Source organism: Sprattus sprattus, assembly GCF_963457725.1.
Source record: "Sprattus sprattus genome assembly, chromosome: 18".
NCBI classification, from domain to species: domain Eukaryota; kingdom Metazoa; phylum Chordata; class Actinopteri; order Clupeiformes; family Clupeidae; genus Sprattus; species Sprattus sprattus.
In genome coordinates, this window is record NC_137916.1 from 29,253,154 (window position 1) to 29,277,890 (window position 24,737).

The following is a 24,737-nucleotide window of genomic DNA, read 5'->3' on the forward strand; positions in this document are numbered from 1 at the left end:
GGCGTGGGGTAAACACACACGTGGATAGGGAGGAACACACTGGGGTGGCAATGGGAGCGCTGGCAGCTTATGTCTGGTCATGTGCCAGTTGGATGGAGAGACTAGCCTGTCTGCTTTACACCACACTCTACAGTGTTGATGCCCGGTGTTGTTGTTCTGGGTCTGGGTCTGGGTCTGGGTCTGCGAGAGTGTGTGTGCATGAGAGTGTGCATGAGTGAGTGTGTGTGTGAGAGTGTGTGTGTGAGAGTGTGTGTGTGTGAGAGTGTGCGTGTGTGAGAGTGTGCGTGAGAGTGTGCATGTGAGAGTGTGCATGTGAGAGTGTGTGCGTGAGAGTGTGTGCGTGAGAGTGTGCATGTGAGAGTGTGCATGTGAGAGTGTGCATGTGAGAGTGTGCATGTGAGAGTGTGCATGTGAGAGTGTGCATGTGAGAGTGTGTGCGTGAGAGTGTGTGCGTGAGAGTGTGTGCGTGTGAGAGTGTGTGTGTGTGTGTGAGAGTGTGTGTGTGTGAGAGTGTGTGTGTATGTGTGTGTGTGTGTGCACATCTGTGCTGCTTACCAGTCGAACCCTCTTGAGGCGCTCCTCCAGCTTCTCCTGGGCCTCACGCTCCCTCAGAACGCCCTCCAGCCGGCTGATGAGCTCGGCCGCGAACTTCTCCGGGTCCACGTGGATATCCTTTGGCATCCGGTTTTGGCGCTGACAAGGAAAGATCCAGAACCCAAATATTGCATTAGAACTCAAACACCCGATCTTTTAGCTAGTGCCCCCCCCACCCCCCCCCCCCCAACAACATAAGCCAAAGACAGAAAACGCCCCGAATCGAGAACAATAAGAGAAAGAAAAAAAATCAATGTTTTCTTTCCTTCAGTCGTGGGAGCGACTCCTCCAAAACAAACCGCACGGTCGGTGCACTAACAGACTCAGGTTCATTAGCGGGAAATAAATCAATCTTTCAAAGCATTGCTTGACAGACGGTTAACTGACTGAGAAAGGCTTGTAAGGCGAGTATGTGTGTGTGTGTGTGTGTGAGAGTGTGTGTGTGGTCTACCAAAGCAACGTGGCACAGGAGCGAGGAGGAGGAGGAGGAGGGGGGGGGGGGGGCATTATCAGAGCAATTCACTCCTCTATATCAGCACCAGGGGGGTGTGTGTGTGTGTGTGTGTGTGTGTGTGTGTGTGAGAGAGCAATTCACTCCTCTATATCAGCACCAGGGGTGTGTGTGTGTGTGTGTGTGTGTGTGTGTGTGAGAGAGCAATTCACTCCTCTATATCAGCACCAGGGGGGTGTGTGTGTGTGTGTGTGTGTGTGTGAGAGCAATTCACTCCTCTATATCAGCACCAGGGGGGTGTGTGTGTGTGTGTGTGTGTGTGTGAGTGTGTGTGTGAGTGTGTGTGAGAGAGCAATTCACTCCTCTATATCAGCACCAGGGGGGTGTGTGTGTGTGTGTGTGTGTGTGTGTGTGTGTGTGTGTGTGTGTGTGTGTGTGTGTGTGTGTGTGTGTGTGTGTGTGTGTGTGTGAGAGCAATTCACTCCTCTATATCAGCACCAGGGGGGTGTGTGTGTGTGTGTGTGTGTGTGTGTGTGTGTGTGTGTGTGTGTGTGTGAGAGAGCAATTCACTCCTCTATATCAGCACCAGGGGGGGGTGTGTGTGTGTGTGTGTGTGTGTGTGTGTGTGTGTGTGTGTGTGTGAGAGAGCAATTCACTCCTCTATATCAGCACCAGGGGGGTGTGTGTGTGTGTGTGTGTGAGAGAGCAATTCACTCCTCTATATCAGCACCAGGGGTGTGTGTGTGTGTGTGTGTGTGTGTGTGTGTGTGTGTGTGTGTGTGTGTGTGAGAGAGCAATTCACTCCTCTATATCAGCACCAGGGGGGTGTGTGTGTGTGTGTGTGTGTGTGAGAGAGCAATTCACTCCTCTATATCAGCACCAGGGGGGTGTGTGTGTGTGTGTGTGTGTGTGAGAGAGCAATTCACTCCTCTATATCAGCACCAGGGGTGTGTGTGTGTGTGTGTGTGTGTGTGAGAGCAATTCACTCCTCTATATCAGCACCAGGGGTGTGTGTGTGTGTGTGTGTGTGTGTGTGTGTGTGTGTGTGTGTGTGTGTGTGTGTGTGTGTGAGAGAGCAATTCACTCCTCTATATCAGCACCAGCAAACAAAGGCCAAGCTGGAGCGAGCGGCAGCCTCTTGTGATAACGCTCCCGACCCAGGGTGTGAGTGTGAGTGTGAGTGTCTGTGAGAGTGTGTGTGTGAGTGTGTCTGTGAGAGTGTGTGTGTGAGTGTGTCTGAGCGTGTGAGTGTGTGCGCGTGTGTGTGTGTGTGTGTGTGTGTGTGTGTGTGTGTGTGTGTGTGTGTGTGTGTGTGTGTGCGCGCGCTCCCGACCAAGGGTGGGCCGACTGCTGCCGACAAGGTCAGACCAGTCCACCCGACAAATGTACGCAATTAAAAACATAAGACCAAAAAGAAAAAGAGTAATAACGTTACTATCTCTGCAATCTTGCACAGCACACTAAAGGGGGGGTGGGAGGGGGGGGACTAATCACCCTCGATGTTCGAAGCAAAAGTAAAAAAGTTGGTTCCGCGGAGCTGGCTGGCTCACGACTGTAAATCACTCCTGATCGCAGGCGATTAGGGCGCACCAGCCAGCTGTAAATTTAGATCAAAGGGACGCATTGTGCAAGTTTCTCCCCGCTCCTATGCTGCGCTGCGCTGGGCTGCGGCTCCTGCTACAAGAACAGAGGGCCCCACAAAATACATTATTCAAGACATCTGGTGAGGATAGCAGGGTGCTGCTGGATCTATACTGCGAGGTAAAGTATGGATTAAAAAAGAAAAGTGGTAAAAAAAAAAAAAAGCTTTCTGGAGACTTAACGGACAGTGAGAATATATTCATCTGCTTCCATCTCTGTGCTCTGGGTCTCAGCGGAGTTCAGATTTTTTGCTCTCCTTGTGTTTTGTTTTTTTCACCCCTCCCCTCTCGTTTTCTTTCTTTCTCTTTCTGTCTTTCTCTTTCTCCCCTGTTCCCATCCGCACACATAACTAGCCCATATGCTCAGTGAAGCTGCAACTGCCGTCTGGCCTTGACAGCATGTCAAGACTCGGGAGACGGGAGCTGTGCGTTTCATAGGGCAGCCCTTTGGGGACAGGAAAATGTCCTACCTGGGAGGCAGAGAGAGACAGAGATAGAGAAAGAGAAAAGAAGGCAAGAGAGAGAAAGAGCGACAGAGAACCCAGAGCAGCTAAGAATGGCACACGGCTGACAAGCGACTGTTAAAATGTCACCACCACCTTACAAGTGGGCATAAATCCATCTGGCCATTAAAATGTTCATCGCGCCTTTGAATTGCCTGATATTTTACACAAGCATCCTCATTTGGCGAAAATAGACAAACAATCAAACTACCAGAGCTCTGATCCTTCAATAATGCAATGCTCGAGACAGACAGAGAGATAGAGAGAGAGAGGGAGCGAGAAAGGAGAGAGAAAGAAGGAGAGAGAGCAGATAGCTTGACACGCTGCTCTCTTTTGGAGGGGTTTTAAATTGGACCCCTCACTCTGAGGCTTCAATTAGGAGAGAGCAGGGGAGGCAGGGTGTGTGTGTGTGTGTGTGTGTGTGTGTGTGTGATAGAGAGAGCAGAGGAGGCAGGGTGTGTGTGTGTGTGTGTGTGTGTGTGTGTGTGTGTGTGATAGAGAGAGAGCAGAGGAGGCAGGGAGCTGCTGGCCATCAGTGCAGCGCTGGGGTCTGCTGGGGACCGAGCCGACAGCTCAGAGTGGAACAGCAGCAGAAGCTCTCACACACACACACACACACACACACACACACACACACACACACACACACACACACACACCCTCTGTCTCACTCACACACAGTGCCTCGCTAGCATCTGATCAAAGGCATTCTGCAGCAACCGCCACCGCACATCTTAAGAATGCACATTCATTTTAACAGGAGATGGAGGGAGGGAGGGAGAGACAGCGAGAGACGAAGAGAAAGGAGGGGTGAGCGAGAGAGAGAAGAAGTACAGAGGAAGAAACAGAGAAACAGAGAGAGCAGAAGGAGAGGGAGAGCGAAGGAGCAATTGAGAGAGGGAGAACTGAGAGCTGTGATTCATCTGGGTGCTAACCCTCACTGCACACTGCACTGTGTGGCGTGTGTGTGTGTGTGTGTGTGTGTGTGTGTGTGTGTGTGTGTGTGTGTGTGTGAGAGAGAGAGAGAGCAAGAGAGAGAGAGAACGGCTGTAACTATACCTGCAGAACAGATAACAGAGAGGAAAGCAAGAGCCAGAAAGAGAGAATAAAGGTAGAGAAAGGGAGGGTGAGGGAGGGGGGGCGGAGAGGGGGGGTCTGAGGACTTACAGGGATATGAGGTAGTGGCACTCGTCCATTAGCTTTGGCACTTTCGTGCATCTCCCGCCGATGCTGTTTACGGTATCTATAGGGTGGGACTCCATCTCTGAGGAAACACAAATAAAAACAAGAAAACAACATTAAACAACATTAAAACAACATTTCATTTCATGAACAGCACAAGGGCAAAACAACAACAGTCAGTGTTGGTTTGGCTCTATATGAAAGTTCCCTTTCTCTCTCTCAGAGGGTTTAGTTGAGAGAACCATTGTTCAGGTACTGATCAAGCCCAGAAATCAAGGCTTTTCATACGTGTGTGTGTGTGTGTGTGTGTGTGTGTGTGTGTGTGTGTGTGTGTACGGATCAAGCCCAGAAATCAAGGCTTTTCATTCAGCGAGTATGCTTCAAGTCTGCTTCAAAAGGCACCTGAACTTTCTGTGGTCAATTATTTAGAAATGAAAACAAAGCCTGTCCAAAAATACTGAAGCTTATAAACCCATTCACCCCAGCAGTACAGATGGTTATATTCATCCTTTAAATGGTACACTTACTTTGCCCACACATTAGGTATAGACCACAATAGCACACTGACACACGGTCCGAGGCATTATAAACCCTGGAGGGTTTATTCGTTGAGTAAACTTAGCCGTATGAGTCCCCAAGGAGACTGTGTGACCCTGACGTGTGTGTGTGTGTGTGTGTGTTTGTGTGTTTGTGTGTGTTAGTGTGTGTGTGTGTGTGTGTGTGACCCTGACAGGGCCTGTGATGTGGCCTGGGGGGGGGGGGCTGCTTTTCTGCTGACAGGAAGTTCTGAAGCTACCGCCTTCCGGCCCCCCTTAAACACACACACACAGACAGACACACTCTCACACACACACTCACACAGACAAACAGACAGACACACACACACTCTCACACATACACCCAACACACACACTGACACACAAAAGTGCAGCAGTCCCACTGGGTGTGAAGCAACGAGGCCTGTGGGCAGGGAGGGAGGGGGAGGGAGGGGCCACAAGGCAAACAGCTGATAATGGCCTCTAATCTTTCCCGCTTCAGCCATGGTTTTGTCCCGCTGCGTCACCTTTGATGTTTCCTCAGCGCCATTCCCCCGGTGCCATCTCTGAACTTCCCAACGCTTACGCAACGGTTGCCTTCTTCTCCTCCTCCTCCTCCTCCTCCTTCTTCCTCCTCCTTCTTCTTCCTCCTCCCCTTCCCTTCCCTTCTGCTTTCCTTCACTGCCTCCCTTTCTCTCTCTCTGTCTTTCCTTATTCGCCTTCCCCACTATCCACCTCCCTCTCTTAAGCCCCTTTGTCAGAGCTGATGCACCAAGGCCCCCTTTCACATAAGAAACCCGCTAATGCATCAGGTAACAACAACACATTTTCACTCTCACTCAGGCTTCCCTAGCGGTAAAGCAACAGGTGTTGTGTATTACCAATTAACTTAACGGAATACTATGCAGCACAAACATCTGTGAGACGTGTAAAACATGTACAAGTCTCAAGTCAGTTTACCTACCTACCGTAGCTATCTAAATTAGGGAGGTTTCTTAACAGTTGGCAGTTAAGGGATGGTGTGTTAATAGGGTGGGTAATAGTTGCTATGCTGGTTGCTAGGGTGTGGCTAGGTTAGCATTATAGCAGTGGTTGCTAGAATCTTGCTAGGGTAACTGATGTGGTCGTTAGGGTGCGGATGATGCAAACGTTTGCCATCCGTACAGACGCTCTGTGCTGCAGCAAAATGTTGTGTCCATACGGACGTGTGAGTATTGACTGCACATGCGTGAAACAGAGCATGCAGTAATTTGCATGCGCCCAGTACAATAAGGGCGTAGTGCACACGCTCAGCTTGTCCATCTCCGCAGCAAGACAATAAACGAGTAGACTTAGGACACATCAATGCACACGTCCATATTCGTATAGCGCAAAACCGTGTCGCCAGAAGTGTACCGCGGCCTTTACGTCTCCGACTTTGTCACAGGAACATTTATCATCCGTAGAATCATCAAACGGTCCTCTCTGAAATATACAGTGGCCGACGGAATGTTTCGCAGAAGTTGCTGTGGTGTGTAAAACCAGCAGCGGGCACCAAAGGACCAAACTCCCAGAGCCGTTTAAAGACACCATGGGTGGCTGTGACTTTGCTACGGATGATAGTGATGTAAACATGTAAACATGCTCACTGTGAGTCAACCACAACAAATTGAGAAGTTTTACGACAAACAAAAATAGTATCAAGGTCATTGATCCACACCATGCTGCGACTACATCTTTTGCTGGTGTGACCAACTAGGGTAAAAGTGCTAACCGTCGAAAAAGTTAAGTCCGGAGCCCTGATGGGACCTAGATGGGGCCAAGGTTTACTGTAATATCAACGGAGTGAATTCCCCCATTCCCCTTTCCCTTTCTCGGACACAGTAATCTTGTGTTTCACATTCCCACTGGAGCCGAGGCGGAAGATTATCTTTAATGTTCCTCGTCCGCCAGGGGATAGATTAACGGTTCATCTTTATCGCTTTGCACCCATTCCCACCCGAAATCATAAGGGGAAAAACGGCGATAAATAACTAGATAAAACAGCTGTCAGTGTGATATAATAGGGTATTTCTTCCTCGATCTTCTTCAGGTCCCTCTGACACGTTCTCTTTCGGAGTGTCTCGGTCAGTACCTGTCTGCATCTTTCACAGTCTCTCTCTTCTTCCTTTCTTCCTCCTCCTCCTCCTCCTCCTCCTCCTCCCAGTGTCTGGGTCTCTCCCCACCTTTCTCCGAGTCTCTTTCTTCTTCAGTCTACCTTCCTCCCTTTCTGCATCTCTCCCTCTGCATGCGTCTGAGCACCCCCTCTATCTCTCTTTCTCTCTCTCTCTCCGCATCACTTTCTTTCTGAGCTTCCTCCCTGTCAAGTCTCTTCAGCTCCATCCTTTTTCATTTTTCTCTCTCACCTCTCCTTTCTCCCTGCCTTCCACCCCCTCTGTGTTCGTGCTCGTGTGTGTGTGTGTATGTGTGTGTGTACGAGAGTGTGTGTTCATGTGTGTGTGTGTGTGACTCCCCCCTCTCTCCTGCCAGCACATCCTTGCTCAGATCATTCAGAGGAAGCTCATTTCCTGCCGGCGCCAGAGAAAAACATGTTCCTGTGTGTGTGTGTGTGTGTGTGTGTGTGTGTGTGTGTGTGTGCGCCACATCTCCGCACAGCCCAGTCTACCCCGGCCCGTCTCTAAGTGCAGGCTGATCTCTCTCCCAGAGACACCTCACCTCAGAACCCGACGAGAGAAACACGGGTTTAGAACTTTCTTTACGAAGGAAGGGGGGAGGGGGGGTGTGTGTGTGTGTGAAGAGAAGCGCCATGGCATTTGCACTACACCTCAAAAATAGCAGGGTCCATTTTCCTTGCGTGACGTGGGCAGTTCAGCTCTCACGCTCATCACGGGGGGGGGGGGCGGTGTGTGTGTGTGTGTGTGGGGGGGGGGGGGGGTTTACCAAGCACACGCTTCACAGAATTACATGCAACCCGTATGAACTCAAAAACATTTAGGACACATTTCATTAGGGCCGATTTCTTTGGTTGCCATATTACACGGCCCATGTAATAGGTGAATGTGCTCCAAAGGGTCGCTTCTTACCTGGAAACATTTCACCGTCATTCCCACACAACAACTTGCCTTTTTTTAATTTTTAAATACTACGCATTTTCACTGAATTTAGAAGGTGGGGTGGGAAGTTGACTTAAAAGGACCCTCGTCGTCAAAGCCTTCAAATTACACTCCTCACGCACCCCACGGCCCCCTCGTGTACCTCCCAGTCTGAGGCTCTATAATTAGCATAAGTAATGACATTTAGGAGCTTTCATTGGCGTGAGTAATGAGCAGATGGCGGACCTTAGAGGCGAGGCGAAAGGTTTGTTCCTGTTCCCAGATCAGAGTGTGTGTGTGTGTGTGTGTGTGTGTGTGTCAATCAGTATGCGTGTTTATGGGGTAGAGAGGGGGTGTTTGGCAGGTAGGTCTTGCCCGCCTCTGCTCCTCTGCTAAAAAAAAAAAATGTTTCTACAGCCGGTGATTTTCTTCTCTTTTTTTGGACGGTATCTGGTTCTAGCAGGTAGAAAGCTTGCGCTAGCCAGCTAGCATGTTTTGTCCAAGCTATGGCATAAAATAACGTGCCGTGCTTCTCGAAGCTGAGCAGTGGTTTTGCTTCCACACACATTCACAGCAGGAGATACCCAAGAAAGCCTCGATAGTAATATGATGATGAAGTCCTGCTTTCCCCGGTTGGGTCAGTGGGAGAACGTGTGAGTGTGAGTGTGAGTGTGAGTGTGAGTGTGAGTGTGAGTGTGAGTGTGAGTGTGAGTGTGAGTGTGAGTGTGAGTGTGAGTGTGAGTGTGAGTGTGAGTGTGAGTGTGAGTGTGAGTGTGCGTGTGCGTGTGAGTGTGAGTGTGAGTGTGAGTGTGAGTGTGAGTGTGAGTGTGAGTGTGAGTGTGAGTGTGAGTGTGAGTGTGAGTGTGAGTGTGAGTGTGAGTGTGAGTGTGAGTGTGAGTGTGAGTGTGCGTGTGCGTGTGCGTGTGAGTGTGAGTGTGAGTGTGAGTGTGAGTGTGAGTGTGAGTGTGCGTGTGCGTGTGCGTGTGCGTGTGCGTGTGCGTGTGCGTGTGCGTGTGCGTGTGCGTGTGCGTGTGCGTGTGCGTGTGCGTGTGCGTGTGCGTGTGCGTGTGCGTGTGCGTGTGCGTGTGCGTGTGAGTGTGAGTGTGAGTGTGAGTGTGAGTGTGCGTGTGCGTGTGCGTGAGCGTGAGCGTGTGCGTGAGCGTGAGCGTGTGTGTGTGTGTGTGTGATACGTATACACTGCTGCCGGCCATGGAGAGGGCCAGTGAGGGGTGTGGACAGAGGTGAGTATGTCTAGATGTGTGCCACAGTACACTGCTGTCAGTAAGAGAGAGTGAGTGAGAGAGCGAGCGAGGGTGCATTTTGGTGCGTGTATAGATGACAGGAGATATCTGTGAGAGCACGAACACACTGCTGTCGGTCAAGGAGAGAGCGTGTGTGTGTGTGTGTGTGTGTGTGTGTGTGTGTGTGTGTGTGTGTGTGTGTGTGTGTGTGTAGATGAGAGCACTTACACACTGCTGTCGGTCAGGGAGAGCATGCGTGTGAGTGTGTGTGTGTGTGTGTGTGTAGATGAGAGCACTTACACACCGCTGTCGGTCAGGGAGAGCATGTGTGTGAGTGTGAGTGTGTGTGTGTGTGTGTGTGTGTGTGTGTGTGTGTGTGTGTGTGTGTAGAGGAGAGCACTTACACACTGCTGTCGGTCAGGGAGAGTGTGTCTGCGTCGCTGGACATGCTCTGCTGCTCGCTGTCGTTGGCGCTGGTGACGGGGGCCAGAGCACAGCCCAGGTTTATATAGTAGGGGTTGATGGGCTCCCTCCATTGGCCATGCCTGCATATGGGAATATGGGAAGAAAGACAGATAGATGGATACTTTATTAATCCCGAGGGATATTAAGGTCATCCAGTAGCTTATACACTTAACTCACAAACATACATGCATGAATCACAATAAAAACAATACACATAGGGAGAACATGTACACAGGGAGTGGGGTGTTTACAGGTGCAGGATAGATCTGGCCCTATATAACAGTGTGAAAGACAAAAGAAATCAATTCAATAGTCATTTAACTTAACATTCAGTCATCATTCAGTTCTAGTCATCCTGAAATCAAATTCATGGTTTCATTTTACGCTTCGGAGGACCAGGGTGAGAGCCTACTAACTACAGTCAAAGCATCACGGACCACGACCCCTGCTTTAAGGCCCTTTGCTTCAGTCTCCTTTACTCTCTATTCCTCTATACTTTCTATTCCTCTACATTCACTTCAGATACTCTTCTGAAAAAGATACACTGCCATGTGCAATAACCCCTTTAACACAAAGCCTTGAGCAACTCTGGTGAGAGTGAGTTAAATAGAGTTGAGCAACTCTGGTGAGAGTGAAAATGTGAGGAAAACAACGACAACAACAACAACAACAACAACAACTACAACAACACCTTCTCCAAACCCAGCTCACAGGGGAGGGCCATATGGCATGAAACTGGACAAACACACAAACACACACTTTAAACGAAAATGGACTGTCACAGTTAAATCTAAACCTGGGCTGTTCTGTGTGTGCCAGAAGAGAGGCTTCGTTTGGCCTTATTAGCAGCGACCAGAGGGCCCTCACCTGACTCTGGTCTTTCACACACACACACACACACACACACACACACACACACACACACACTCTTGAGTGCTCCGCCGAATCTGTACCCCCTTTAAATAATACATCTGGGTGGGAATTAAGTTCTCTGCTTAAATAAATATATATATAGATGCCTGACGAGAGTTTTCATCCGCGCTTCGCCTCGTAACTGCACATTTCTGAGTCTGCTTCAAGCCGGAGCCCTTCCTGGAAGAGTTTCTTCACGATGGATGGATGGCCATTAAAACTGCATTAGAGATTATGAGATTAAAAATGTGAATCAAGGCATAGTGTGTGTGTGTGTGTGTTTAAGGGTGAGTGTGTGTGTCTAAGTGTGTGTGTGTGTGTGTGTGTGTCTATGTGTGTGTGTGTGTGTATGTCTAAGTGTGTGTGTGTGTGTGTGTGTCTGTGTGTGTGTGTGTGTGTGTGTGTGTGTGTGTGTGTGTTGTGTGTGTGTGTGTGTGTGTGTCTGTGTGTGTGTGTGTGTGTGTCTGTGTGTGTGTGTGTGTGTGTGTGTCTGTGTGTGTGTGTGTCTAAGTGTGTGTGTGTGTGTGTGTGTGTGTGTGTGTGGACAGTAGTAGGAGCAGCAGAGACCTGGAGGGGGGACTCTCCAGACTAACATCCATCAGCGTCGTCCTCGAAACACCAAATTGTCTTAGGGTATGGACCTCACATACAAAAAGTCTTCAGGCTCTGCGTCGAACTGTGTGGTGTGTGTGTGTGTGTGAAGACAGCCCTCTTCTAATGGGGCAAAGGAACCCTGAATCTTTAATGGGTACAAACTTTCAGACGTTTCAGTGACCAACACGTCTATCATTTTAAGGACAGCAAGCTGTGAAGCTCTGCTGGAACAGACACATTTATCAATGTTTTGACAGTGACAAGGCCGGCTTCATGAGCAAGAGTCCATATTAAATATATTTATAGTGGTCCTAAGGTCTTCACGTAACACTGGTTTAGAGAAATTAGTAGCAAAAATACTAACCCGCCCAAACTCTAAATTCATTTTCTTTCCTTTCCAGTTGCAGACACACTGACACAGTACATTTATTTTGCAGCTTTCCTGAAAAACATGGCCATTATCTCCTGGCTATATCCATCCCTGCATACTGGTGTGACACCCAAGCACCTGTTTTCTTTCTTCCATCTGCGGGCTCCTTTGCCTCAGATCCTCCTCTCCACCTCTCCTCCTCTCTTCCTCTCCTCCTCTCTTCCTCTCCTCCTCTCCTCCTCTCCTCCTCTCTTCCTCTCTTCCTCTCTTTCTCTCTTCCTCTCCTCCTCTCCTCCTCTCTTCCTCTCCTCCTCTCTTCCTCTCTTCCTCTCCTCCTCTCTTCCTCTCCTCCTCTCTTTCTCTCTTCCTCTCCTCTCCTCCTCTCTTCCTCTCTTCCTCTCCTCCTCTCCACCCCTCCACCTCTCCTCCTCTCCTCCTCTCCTCCTCTCCTTCTCTCCACCTCTCTTCCTCTCCTCCTCTCCTCCTCTCCTCCTCTCCACCTCTCCTCCTCTCCTCCTCTCCACCTCAGATCCTCCTCTCCTCCTCTCCTCCTCTCCACCTCTCCTCCTCTCCACCTCTCTTCCTCCTCTCCACCTCTCCACCTCTCTTCCTCTCCACCTCTCCACCTCTCCACCTCTCTTCCTCTCCACCTCTCTTCCTCTCCACCTCTCTTCCTCTCTTCCTCTCCTCCTCTCCACCTCTCCTCCTCTCCACCTCAGATCCTCCTCTCTTCCTCCTCTCCTTCTCTCCACCTCTCTTCCTCTCCACCTCTCCACCTCTCCACCTCTCCTCCTCTCTTCCTCTCTTCCTCTCCTCCTCTCTTCCTCTCCTCCTCTCCTCCTCTCCACCTCTCTTCCTCTCCTCCTCTCTTCCTCTCCACCTCAGATCCTCCTCTCCTTCTCTCCACCTCTCTTCCTCTTCACCTCTCCTCCTCTCTACCTCTCCTCCTCTCTTCCTCAGATCCTCCTCTCTTCCTCTCTTCCTCTCCTCCTCTCTTCCTCTCTTCCTCTCCTCCTCTCCTCCTCTCCTCCCCTCCTCTCTTCCTCTCCACCTCAGATCCTCCTCTCCTTCGCCGTCCAGTCTCTCCATTTCGCCTCACACAACAGATCTCTCTCAGGCCGGCCTCAGGCAGACGCTGCCTCTGAGGCCACAAACCTCTTCCCTCCGCCTGTAGACAGGTGAGAAGCTGGCTCTTTGTTTTTGTCGGGCCTTAAGCTTCGTTAAGCACTTTTAAAACGATGCCCATTAAATGGCACTGTGTCAATAAGTACAACTGAAAAGTAACTCCTAAAATATAACAGTAAGTGTGTTTTTGTAACAGAACACCCAAATTGAACCTACAAGCCTTCCACTCTCAACCAATGGGGCCACTGCCTCATCAACAAAAACTAGAAATAAAACCACCAGAGTTCAAACTGGATGAGCCTTGAGAACAACACCAGTGCCCACCTCTTCCACAGAACGGCCAGGATGGGGGGGGGAGGGGGGGGGGGGGGGGGGGGCTGGGTAAGCCAAGACACCTTTCAAAAGGCCACAGCTGTATACATGACATACAAGCATGATACGCCTGTAAAAGTAGGTCTATTCCCCAAAGACATACGTCTCTGAATATTTATTTCACAGAACGATCCATGACAGTTACACCTTTTTCCCTCCGTGTAAGAGATGGTACCAACGTCAGGGAAGTCATGGGATACTCTCCCCCCGCACTGCCGTCCCCTCTAACGGTTTCATACCGTAAGGCGATCCGCTGCCAAACCGGCTGGACAGACACCTTACCATCTCACAATATCCCAAAAAACTCCAGACCTATAATGGGACAAAGACACTGCACACACCTGATCTGCAGGCTGGAATTTTGTCTTTGTACATTTGTGTGTGTGTGTGAGTGTGTGAGTGTGTGAGTGTGTGTGTGTGAGTGTGTGTGTGAGTGTGTGAGTGTGTGTGTGAGTGTGTGAGTGTGAGTGTGTGTGAGTGTGTGTGTGTGAGTCTAAATATTTTCCCTTCTCACTCCGTTTGTGCAACCAAAACCAATTTCTTTTCATCAATTAGTTAAAGCAAAAGGGGTGAAGACTGATTAAGAATTCTAACAGCTTAATAAGATAGATAATAGGGACCAAGACATCTCGACATCTCACTTATCAAATATGACTCATCTGGTAATGAAAGCAGCACCACAAAAAGCGCCCGAGCAAACACTTCTATCACTTTATAATTATATACCGTTTCAAAACAAACCACCACACCATTTTCGACCTTTCTAATCCCATCAACTATTAATTAAATCATAATCATTCATACATAAATGTCAAAAACTCTTGACACTTAACTTCATGGATACCAACAGAACATTGACGGTTTTTCAGCCCTGTCTCAAATGTGTCTCATCCGTATCTCATGTCTCATGAGTTTCATGTGGAACAGATGAATATCCAAATGGACATGACCTACGTGCCGAACAGATCAGGCTTGCATGCAAGAGGCCCAAATGCAGCCAAGATGTAGAACACAACAGTCCAACACACACACACACACACACACACCTAAACCCAACACAACTAAGAGCTGAAGGACCTGCTGCATTTGACACACACATGCATGTTTCCCAGTGTGTCTCCCACACACACACACACACACACACACACACACACACACACACACACACACACACACACACACACATTCAGCATTCCACAACAAGCCAAGCACCTGTTTATGACCTTAACTCCACAGGGTTACCTAGACAGTGAGAGGTTATGATTTTGTGTGTGAAAAAGACTAGGTACAGTGAAAATGTCAGTGTATTTGGTGGTGTTGTTTTGTGTGTGTGCGTGTGTGTGTGTGTGTGTATGTGTGTGTGTAAAGGAGTGTGTTCTGACTTAAGGAGTGATGGAAGCTCAAGCCAGGACGGCTGCACAGCCTCTGGTGATTATGCGCTGCTTTCAACCATTCCAGGCTCCACTAATGATTTAAGCAGCAGGCATGTCGATATTCCGCGGATCACAGGGAAGTGCGGCAGCCGGAGGAGGGAGGGAGCCTTTTCAAACCTGCACCGGAGCGCTGGCACACTCACACACACAAACACACACACACACACACACACACACACACACACACACACACACACACACACACACACACACACATCTCCCTCACTGATACACCTCCCTTACTGATACACACACACACCCACACACACACACACACATCTCCCTCACTGATACACACACACACACACACACCCCTCACCGGAGCACTGGCACACTCACACATCTTTTCCATTTATCTCCAAAACAAAGTCTTCCACAATCCACATGGGTCTTATATACTTTTTTCTTCTCCAGTCTTCCAGACAAATCCAATCCATAGCGTTTCCACTAAGCAGCAGCTAAAAAAGTACATTCTCTAGCGGATGAAATATAGCAAATTATGCCACATTAACATAACATTATGCTAAGACTAAATAAGTATATTTGCCACATAAAACTAAAATGTTATAATTCACTATGCAATGGCCAGTCATTCTGCAAGAGCGAAACTGAAACGCCTATGTAGGAAACCAGAGGAAACCCATTAAGATGAACACAATCTCTGCATCGCTCTCGCTCTCTCTCTCTCCTGTGTTGAGAGGAACTTGATTTAAGGGAAGCCATTACTCGAAGAGACGTGTGGCAACTTCAGGGCCGTTCCAATGATAACGCATGCCCCTTTGCACTCTGGGAATAATTACCGGCTCTTCACGTCACTAGCCCCATCCACCGCTGCCACACGCGGCGGCAGCAGCCTCGAGATGGTGGGAGATCGATTGATCAAAGTCGACCGAGCGCAGGTGAGACAGAGGCGGCCTGCTTTCAAGCTCAGAGCACTAGACCCCCCTCTGGGACTGCTCAACCATTCAAGTCAAATATAGGAAGTGCACAGGGATGCACACACACACACACACACACACACACGAGTCTTCCCACAAATTAGCCCTGCTCACGTTGACAGATTGCTGATAGTATCAGACGGAGAGTAGGTCTCCACAGAGCTTTTTCCTCTCCCTGACACTTCCAACAATATGAACCCCAGTGAATGATAGTGACAAGAATGACAACAGGTAGGCCTACTGGGAGGTTACCAATGCAGAGTTGTGACAGGCTTTTTTAAAGAAAGCAGACAGTTTCTTACTAGCACTGTTCACTTCCGCATAGTTGATATGCAAGATATGGTCTACTTTAACAGTTGAGCAAAATAAGATGTATTCCGTTCGCATACCATCTCGTCCAAGTGCACAGATTCCGGGAAGACATATGACTTATGTAAAATTTAGATCTTCAAAAAGCCCGACGGCGAGTCCTAAAAGGCTATTTAAAAATGAAGTGTCTTTTTTGTAATTCAAGCCAAATACTTCATCTAATGAAATAATCATTTCAAAAGAGCGTCAAAAATACAAGTCTCTACCCAATTAAAGCCGCGTTGTAACCAGGGGCTATAGAGAATATACGTACAGAATGGGGTGGAGAGTTGCCATGGTTTCGGAACATCAAAGTCTCAAGTTATAGCCTGTTAGCAAGTGCCCTGTAACATGTTCCAATACTTCAAATGTTGTGCAATCAGTTCAACCCTTTTCTCAGGGCTTACTCCGAGTTAGGAACTGTGGTAAAAAAAAAGGGCTAAATAAAACCAAGTTCACATCACTGAACACACATGACTGATTTTGGAAATTAAGATACAAAGTTCACTGACATTTCCTGACCATATGCTCTGTGATAGAATTCAGAGAATAGCAGACACCCCACTGTAGCAGGGTAAAACACAGTACGTAAGCCATCGTCCTCATTAGCAAAGAGAAGAAGAAAGACTGGCAGAGTCTATAAGCTAACAATCAACTACTGAGAAGATTTGTTTTTGCAGGATTCAACCGTGTCAATTTTTTTTCTCGTCAAAATAACGACGTGCTACAACATCTCATTTTTGCCTTTTAGACTTGTGAAAACCTCAGCAGGTTGTCTTTGCCCGAGACATGAAAGCTCCTTCCAATTTACACATCAAACCCGTTTCTAAATAAGGAACAAAAGAATTTCAAAACAGTTTTTGTTGGAAAGAGAGTTCTAAGGTCTTATGGGTGTCCTCTGTTGTGTGTATAGCACTAACGCAAATCTGGATTCCTTTTGGGGAAAAATGGCTGGGGGGGGGGGGGACACCTTTCCTGAATTTTCAACAGATGTCAAGGATTGTCTTAAGACAGTCGAGGGCGTAGGTGATAAAACATTTTTTTTTTTTTTTAAACTGGGTCAACTTCTAGGGATAGAATTCCGAAATCTACAATCTCCACACAGGAGACTGCCGGCAGTGTGCAGCACTGTAAAAGCACATCAGAGGGAAAGAAATAGAATATATTCCTCAGCAATTTACTGGGCCTTGCTGTGACCATGCAAATCCCTCCTCCAACTTATCCTTACCACCGTGATCATTTAAGCCTCGCTTTGGTAAAGATAAAAAAAAAGCATGAATTCCACACTTGGGAGCGTTTTTAATGTTGATATTTGCTTTTCATGCCACTGCTAAGAGAGCTTTGTAATCCACTGCACAGGCTGTTCAAATGGCCAGATGCACAGCTCTCCGTTCCAACAGGACACGGATTAGAGTCTTAAGTAGTCACATCCCACAAAATCCCTTTCCATTAATGTGCGACGGAGCTCAGATGCTCAGTATAGTTATTGTACATTTTTTACAGCTAGACTGACTCCATAGATGAAAGAACGCAAGATGATTAGAAAGTGCCTCCTCAACATTCTTAGAGCACAATGAGAAGATAAAATTGGAAGAGATAAATGTCTTCAAAGGGGCAGCGTCGGAAACCGTTTCTACCACAGAAAGGCGTTATCGAGCAATGAACGTAGGATTTGTTTGTTTTTCTCTCAGGGCTTTTATATACATCTATGACCTGCAGCAAAACAAGACTGATAGATATGGTTTCACAATCATTCCACCCTGGCTCTTTTTTAAGTGCCAGGCGAAAAAAAAAAAAAGAGACAGCTTTGACTTTCGGCTGCTGCTGCTGCTGCACACCGGCTCTCCATTTTCCCAGGCTCAAAAGAGGAACCGTGTTGTGCTTTTCACCCGGAGAGCTTTTGCTCCGGCATAAAAGCCTGCCATTCACAGAACACCTGCATGGTGAAAACAAAGAGGAGACTCGGCTTCCACCCTCAAACAACCAGCCTTGACCCAGTCACCGCCTTGCTGCACCAGTCACAGGTACTCAGAAGCCTCTGCCTACACAGAGCTCTTCTCATCTACACTGCTTCCTGGCAGGGGTAAACTCGGAGTGCCTTTTAATTCCTCTCCACCTGATAACTTGCCATGACATGAGGGAAGAAATGCAACCGTACACACACTCCATAGAGCATGGGGCTAGCTCCAACATAGGCAGTGGTTTGACAACCAGGCAGCACAAATAACGTTGTGCAGCATAGAACGGTGTAATAAATAGCAAAGTGTGAATGCCAAAAAGGTAAGAAAGGGTTCAAGAAATGAAAAAGAAACTTGCCTAGCCAAACCCGTGCATTGAACTCCCTGGGACCACAACTGGACACCATAACCCAACTAAAAGTCAGTCAGACGGATGTGCATTATGAATCTAAAACACTGTGGCTCAAAAAGTAGCCCCGACCACTTTCACCATTTCTCCTGTCCACTCCCCACCTCTTCTCCCACTCATTTCCTGTCACAATCTTCACTGCTCTGTCAATTAAAGGCATAAAAAGCCCAAGAAACAAATCTTTAAATGAATCTAAAACGTGCAAGCACTGGGATAGACATACCTGTACTCCCGGCTGTCCTGGTATCTCTTGGTGCTCACCACCCGTTGCGGGGCCGTATCCAAAAGCAGTTTCTCGGTCAGCCGGTTGCAGGGTGACGGGTCACTCTCAGGCGGCTCCTCTAGTTCCTGGTCGCAGCGCCACTCCTCGTCCTCGTTCAGGGTAGGGAGGTAGCCCGGCAGGACCTTGCCGTTCCCCGAGACGGAGCTCTGGTCACTGTACAGCTTAGGGCTCTCGCCGCCTGTCCGTGTGTATTCCAAGTAAATGTCTGATTTGAGGAACAAAGGGTAGGTGTTCTCCTCCATCATTGTCTGGATCTCCGTCTGGGCCTGGTCGAACATGGCCGGGTCGATGTGCAGCTTCATCACGCAGTCCTTGATGAAGCTCTTGGTGGCCGGCTTGATCTGCCGCGACACGATCCCGTTGTTGTCCAGGATGTACTTCCGGTAGATGGCCTTGGCCAGCTTCAGCTTCTTCTCCTCCTCCTTGCCGACGCTGGCCTCCACCTTCCGGAAGCCGCTGCAGGCGAACCAGAAGTCCAGCATGTCCGCGCAGTCCTCCTGCTTGAGAAACGTCCGGAAGAGGTGGATGCCGTCCTGGTCGTCCAGGAGCGAGTGGAGCGACTCGGCCCACTTCAGGTACGGGGGCGTAGGCGAGGCGCTGCCCTCCGGCTCGTAGCCCAGGTCCAGATCGGGCCGTCTGGGCGTTGCCGTGGAGGCCTCGCTCCGGAGGCTGTCGCCCTTGGAGACGTAGAAGCCATGGCTGTGCTGCCGGCCGTCGCCTGACACCAGGTCCCCCTCCTCGCCTGGGACCGGGGGCCGGGGGGCATCCTCAGTGAAGCTGCCCCCCCCAAGGTCCGCCCCGAGGTAGCCCCGTTTCGTGTCGTTCACACTCATGCTCACAGTGTCCATGCACACTGCTGCCCTGGTGCTGCCCCGGGAGAATCAGATCCAGATGTCTACTAATGCCACAGCAAAAGAATTCCTCCTGTTGAGAAATCAGAATCAGATTTTATTGGCCAAGTAAGTTTTGCACAAACAAGGAATTTGACCTGGTGAACTGGCTCTCAATGTGCTCACACAAAATATACATAACAACAGAATACAAAAACAAACTGTGCAATGGTCTGTGAAGTTTACAACAGAAGTGCAAAGAAGAAGTGGAGAGTGCAAGAGGTAGAAAGATGAACACAATGAGACAGAAGCTTACGGAAAGAACAAAATCTGAATAGGTACATCACTGCCACCTGATGCACTTGGCCATGACCTCAATATCATCACTGACACACCCCATTTTATATCTGTTAAAGCAACACTGCAACAATGTACCTCTTTTTAATGTCTGTTTTTTTACGAGCATCTACTTTTGGTGTCTTCTTCAAAAATGATATTTGACGGAATAAGGTCATGTGGTCAAGGACTGATAAACACACCTGTCGTTCCCACTAGCCGTCCAGGCTATGCACTATGGAGTACTGTGGTCCAGGGCGGAACATCCCGTGAATATGCAAGAAATGCCTTTACAGCATGACATCGCCAATAATGTCACCAAAATAAGCTAGTTAGCATGCTTTTATTAGTACCAGCTGGGTGTGTTGGGAATGATTGCAAGGCTTTTGCATGCTTTATAGGTAAGGTAGCTCTCTAGATTTAGACCAAAACTCCATAAAGCAGCTTTAAACAGTAATACATCAACCACTAAACACAGAAAGTGACTGGAACTGTTTTGGTTGATCAGAAACACCACACTGTAAACTTAACCAAGTAAACCCAAAATCTACATACACATTACTTAGTCTAACAAAGTCAAGCTAGGCACTGGATGTAATAAAAAATAAGTACCACAGAAATGGGCATAATAACCTACGAGCTTGAGATGAAACCAAATTTTAATATCCCATCAGGTATAGATGCATAGTGGTGTAATTAGGCCAACATCTTTAAGACTATTTTTAAAATATATTTGCCATTCTTCCAAAAGCACTGCTTTGAGAGTACAAATCTTAGCTTTTTCCAATGTAAATTGATATGTTTAGAACAACACCAAATATCATCCAAACATTCAAATAATTTCATCTAACATCAGCTCTATTTCACATCGACTACTGCCTTTGATTTGGTTATGTTCCCACGCGTTGGATTCCTCGTACTGATTTTCCACCCCCATCAAATCAAGGCATCAATATTAATATTAATGCATTCATGCTGAACGCATGGGGCTCACTGATGGCATGCACTGCAGAGATCCTAAATCTGAGCGCCTGGCGGTGCAGAAGCCAACAGTTTGCAGAGCAGAAGCTGAGGTACTGTAGCCTCACAAGGACGGAGCTTTTTCAAGGTTAAAAGAGAAACTGCGGGGTGCAGGCAGAGCACAAGCTGCCGTGGCTGTAATGATTGCTACTGTGGTGGTGGTGGTGTGCAGTACAAGCCTGTTTGATCATATCAGAGGACGACCTTGGGCAGACTATGCTCACAAAGAACAAGGGAGAGGGAATACTCTGACATTTCACAAATTACAGGATGAATAGCCCAATCTTAAATATGTGTTTATATAGATGAGACCCTCTGACAACACCATAACATCTACTCTGTGCCATCTACAGTCTTTTATCCAAATACTTACTGTTTCAATGATAATTAATAAGCCACAGGTGAGCAAAGGCAACTCGAAGTTAGCAGCTTTACAACACAATATCTTTGGTACATTTTTTCAATGTGATTACGTTACTCAGTGTCTGCCTAGTAGTTCCCACATCAAAAAGACAACATTGGATAGAAGTCAAGTCATCTCAGCAGAGTATACTGGTGGGCTATCCAGTATTAGTGGGCTATCTAGTAACAAGACATCTTCAAGATGTAATGTTACTGTCAATGTTCCCTTTAGACACAGTTACCATTAAGCAAGCATGGTCCTGGGTAGATACAACTAAGTTAGCTAGCAGGCGAGATGGCTTGTTTTTCAAGCTCATAAAAAAAGCACTTCTAGGCACCATATCAATCTTATACGGGCTAGCGAACTAAACAGCCTTCCCTAACAACGATGCAAAAGAGAGTTCACAACGTTTAACATGTAGAAACGCTGAACATCGACCAATTTTAATTATATTGATCATGAAAAGGTATCCGCAGTTAGCTAGCCAGCTGACTTCCACAGCTCAAGAGCTTCACTAAATCTTGGCAGCTAGCTGGCTAACTTGGCTAGCAAGCTAACGTTAGTTGTGAAATGAACGTTTGATCTGAGAACACGTTGCACTGTTTGTAAGACCTTTTAAATTGCACCTAAAGGCAAATACTCATTCTTCCTCGATATCAAACAACGTCGGTGTATGACCATGCAGATTTTAAACCAAACAGTTTACTTGTGTTTGCTATCAGCATTACAACACCCCCTTCACTACCCTCCCGATTGCTTTGAAGTGAGCCCCACATTCATTGCATTCATGTCTTGGCCTCTGAGTCTCAACAGCACAGCAGCAGAAACGGATGGGGGAGGGGAAAGTAGAAACAAACTCCACACACAGCCAGGCCCTTTCGCTGCTAACAAATCATACAACTTTACAACAATATTTACAAACTTAACAAAGCGTACGTACGGAGAAAAAAAAAGATCACTGACGTCCAAGTCTACGAGAACCATTTTCTTAACCTCGGATAAAATGCGCACGATTAAAAGAAGCTCCTCCACGAATTTGATTCAAACACAGCGAAGCGATGGCACATTTCATCTACCGCAATCCCATACCCGAGTTAGGAAAAAAAGTGCTTCGTACTTTACCTGTGAAACCCTACTTTCCGTTTTCGAGTGCATCGGGATTACTGGCGTATGCTGCTAGGGGTGAATTGTGTCATGGATGCGAAACATACGAGTTTAAAAATAACAAAGAACACAGTCCGTTCTCCACCTCTCCATGGCTGTCTCTCTCACTCCTGACTGTGTGTGTGTGTGTGTAGGCTATGTGTGTGTAAAGCGAGAATGGAACAAGAGATGTGCAGCGCCGCTCGCGTTCAGAAATCACACTGCCGCCTATCCAAAGGGAAAAAGGGATACGAGGGAAACCTGGCATTAGCAGAATTAGTTCCTCAAAATGCACGAATGCTCGCTCATCACTCCGTTCGAGTTTATCACATTTTCTAATCCTGAGTTATGATTAAGTAGACTAATCGAATGAACGAGAACATTAAACGCCTGTCTTCAACAGCCGTACCGGCAGCTCACATAATTCCTGGCAAAAAAAAAAAAGCCGTGTCTTGTCTTGCATTTCTAAGGCATTTCTATGTTTGTACCCAACGCAAATATCAAACATCTACATTTTGTTACCCAATTGCTCTCTCACTGTTCACAAAGGAGAGTTAAAAAGAGCCGTTTTTTAAACATGCTAGAAACTATGATACATCAGCTGACAGCAAACAGACTATGAATGTATGAGAGAATGAAGGTCGGTTATTGTCTATGGATAACGACAAGAAATCCGTTGTTGCCACAAAAATTTAATTTGACAGTCCCATGGGTTCCATGACTTCTTTGTGCCCACATGACATTACTTTTGACAGGTATTCTAAATGGTCTGAATCGGCATCCACAATTAATCTGGAATAGGCTGGTGTGGCCAAGTGTCATTTTAAAGTGCATTGTCCAAAAGAGCCAAAAAGATGTCCAAGGCCATGACCCCGTCGCACAGGGAAACTTAATCTAAACTTAGCCTTAAGACTGTTCAAACCAGAAAGGTCAACTATTATACCAACTATCTCCAGGTTATTCACAACAGCACAACAGCGCATTGCTTGTCTATCAATTTATAATAATGATGTTAGTGGTAAGGTGTTCCTTTGACTTTCGTGTCTTACTTCTGTTTGTGCATATTTGATTTGAATCATAGCATGCTTCAAATAGTTTCTATTAAACTCATGAGGGAGAGTCTCACACCGATTCATGCCATGCATATTGCTTTTCTCTGACTGAATTGACCTTCTTTGTGTGCTCCTCTTTATTTTGTGAGGACAAAATGGACAAATGTAGGATGACTGCAGGCACTGGAATGTTTTGTTCTCTGCAATAAGTCAACAGAAATGTTCTACATGCTTTAAAAACAATGGTCTTTGTGCTTAAACAGAATTAGAATGAGATGCCAATCATGCTACCGCCCACTATCAGCAAAAGTGAGCTAGTTTCCCTTTAAAATATAGTGTGTTGTGTGGGTCTCTTCTTGCACAGAGCATATGACAAGGATACAGGCTTGCTCCACACCTGGAAATAATCTTGTGTATAATCTTAGCACTTTGTAAGAAGATCAAAGCCGGTAGGAATGCAGAAAAGCATTTCTCTGCATGATGACTGCAAGAGATTAAACTTGAAACTGAAAGCAGGTTTTTTTTTGTTTTTACATACTGATGCAATTTTGATTAAACTGCAGTTCTTGCATGTTGTGTAGCCTCAGTGGCATCATTAACATTACTTATGACTGGCTGTTTAACCATTTACTCTTATGTGATGAGGGGGTGACTGAATACTCCAAAGGTTTCTGAATGACACATCACATTCAGAGATGCACTCCTTTTTGTGTCTTCATATTAATGTTCTTATGTAGTGTTAAGTTCATTTAATTTTAAATGTACTAGGTTTCTTCATAAATTATTGCAAAGCATACCCAATCGATCAGGAATAGAAAAAAACTATTTTAAGTAAACAACCACAGCTCAGAAACAGCATCAGCTTCACAACATTGACCAAAATACCAAATTAATAACCATTTACAACAGTTGTAATGTGCAGCTTAGTTATTTAGCCTATACCAAGCACCTGTCATTTGCCATAGATTTATACTGCATTGGAATCCTAAGTGTTCAGCTTTAAGAAATGATAAACATGCTTATTTACCAACACGGGAAAGAAATGTATAATTTTACCTCCAAAAACCTGACTCTTCTATGATGTTTAGATGTTAATCCTCCAATTATATATTCATTTGCAGGGGATTCCATAGTCGGTCCAAAGAATTCAAGTGCCAGTGAAGACAGCATCGTTCTCTGTGTCAATATACAGAAGTCCAATTCCAGCAGTTGTTCCCATGGGGATGTCCTCCTTATATCCATTTGTATCTGAAAAAAAAAGATGGAAAATGTTTTGCCACTTCAAGTCAAAAGAATAACATACGGCAACTGTGTCAAGAGTTTGTGTAATAGTTGTTCTACTTGACCATGAACGAAACTAGTCTCCAACTAAAGTCAGACCCATTTATTCATGACCAGATATTGTTAAAACATTCATAGAGCTGTTTACTTGTTTGGAACTCTCAATTTCTCAACATTTGGCTGCATCTCAGAAGATCTACAACAAGGGTGATTAAAAGGCATTCCTCTGTCGATGGCTCAGTGAATA

General features: G+C 46.9%; 1 protein-coding gene across 2 annotated transcripts in view; it reads right to left on the reverse strand.

Moving 5' to 3' along the window:
* The window catches only part of axin1 (axin 1), a 36,266-nt gene extending 13,994 nt beyond the window's left edge, over nucleotides 1-22,272 (reverse strand). For both annotated transcript variants that reach the window (XM_080856785.1, XM_080856784.1), the window contains exons 1-5: nucleotides 22,137-22,272; nucleotides 18,366-19,349; nucleotides 9,623-9,763; nucleotides 4,356-4,452; nucleotides 556-693 (exon numbers count right to left, since the gene is read on the reverse strand). In XM_080856785.1, coding sequence (XP_080712911.1) covers nucleotides 556-693; nucleotides 4,356-4,452; nucleotides 9,623-9,763; nucleotides 18,366-19,273 — 1,284 coding nt within the window. In that variant the 5' untranslated portion in view covers nucleotides 19,274-19,349; nucleotides 22,137-22,272. The remainder of the gene's footprint in view (nucleotides 1-555; nucleotides 694-4,355; nucleotides 4,453-9,622; nucleotides 9,764-18,365; nucleotides 19,350-22,136) is intronic.
* Between the last annotated feature and the right edge of the window lie 2,465 nt (nucleotides 22,273-24,737).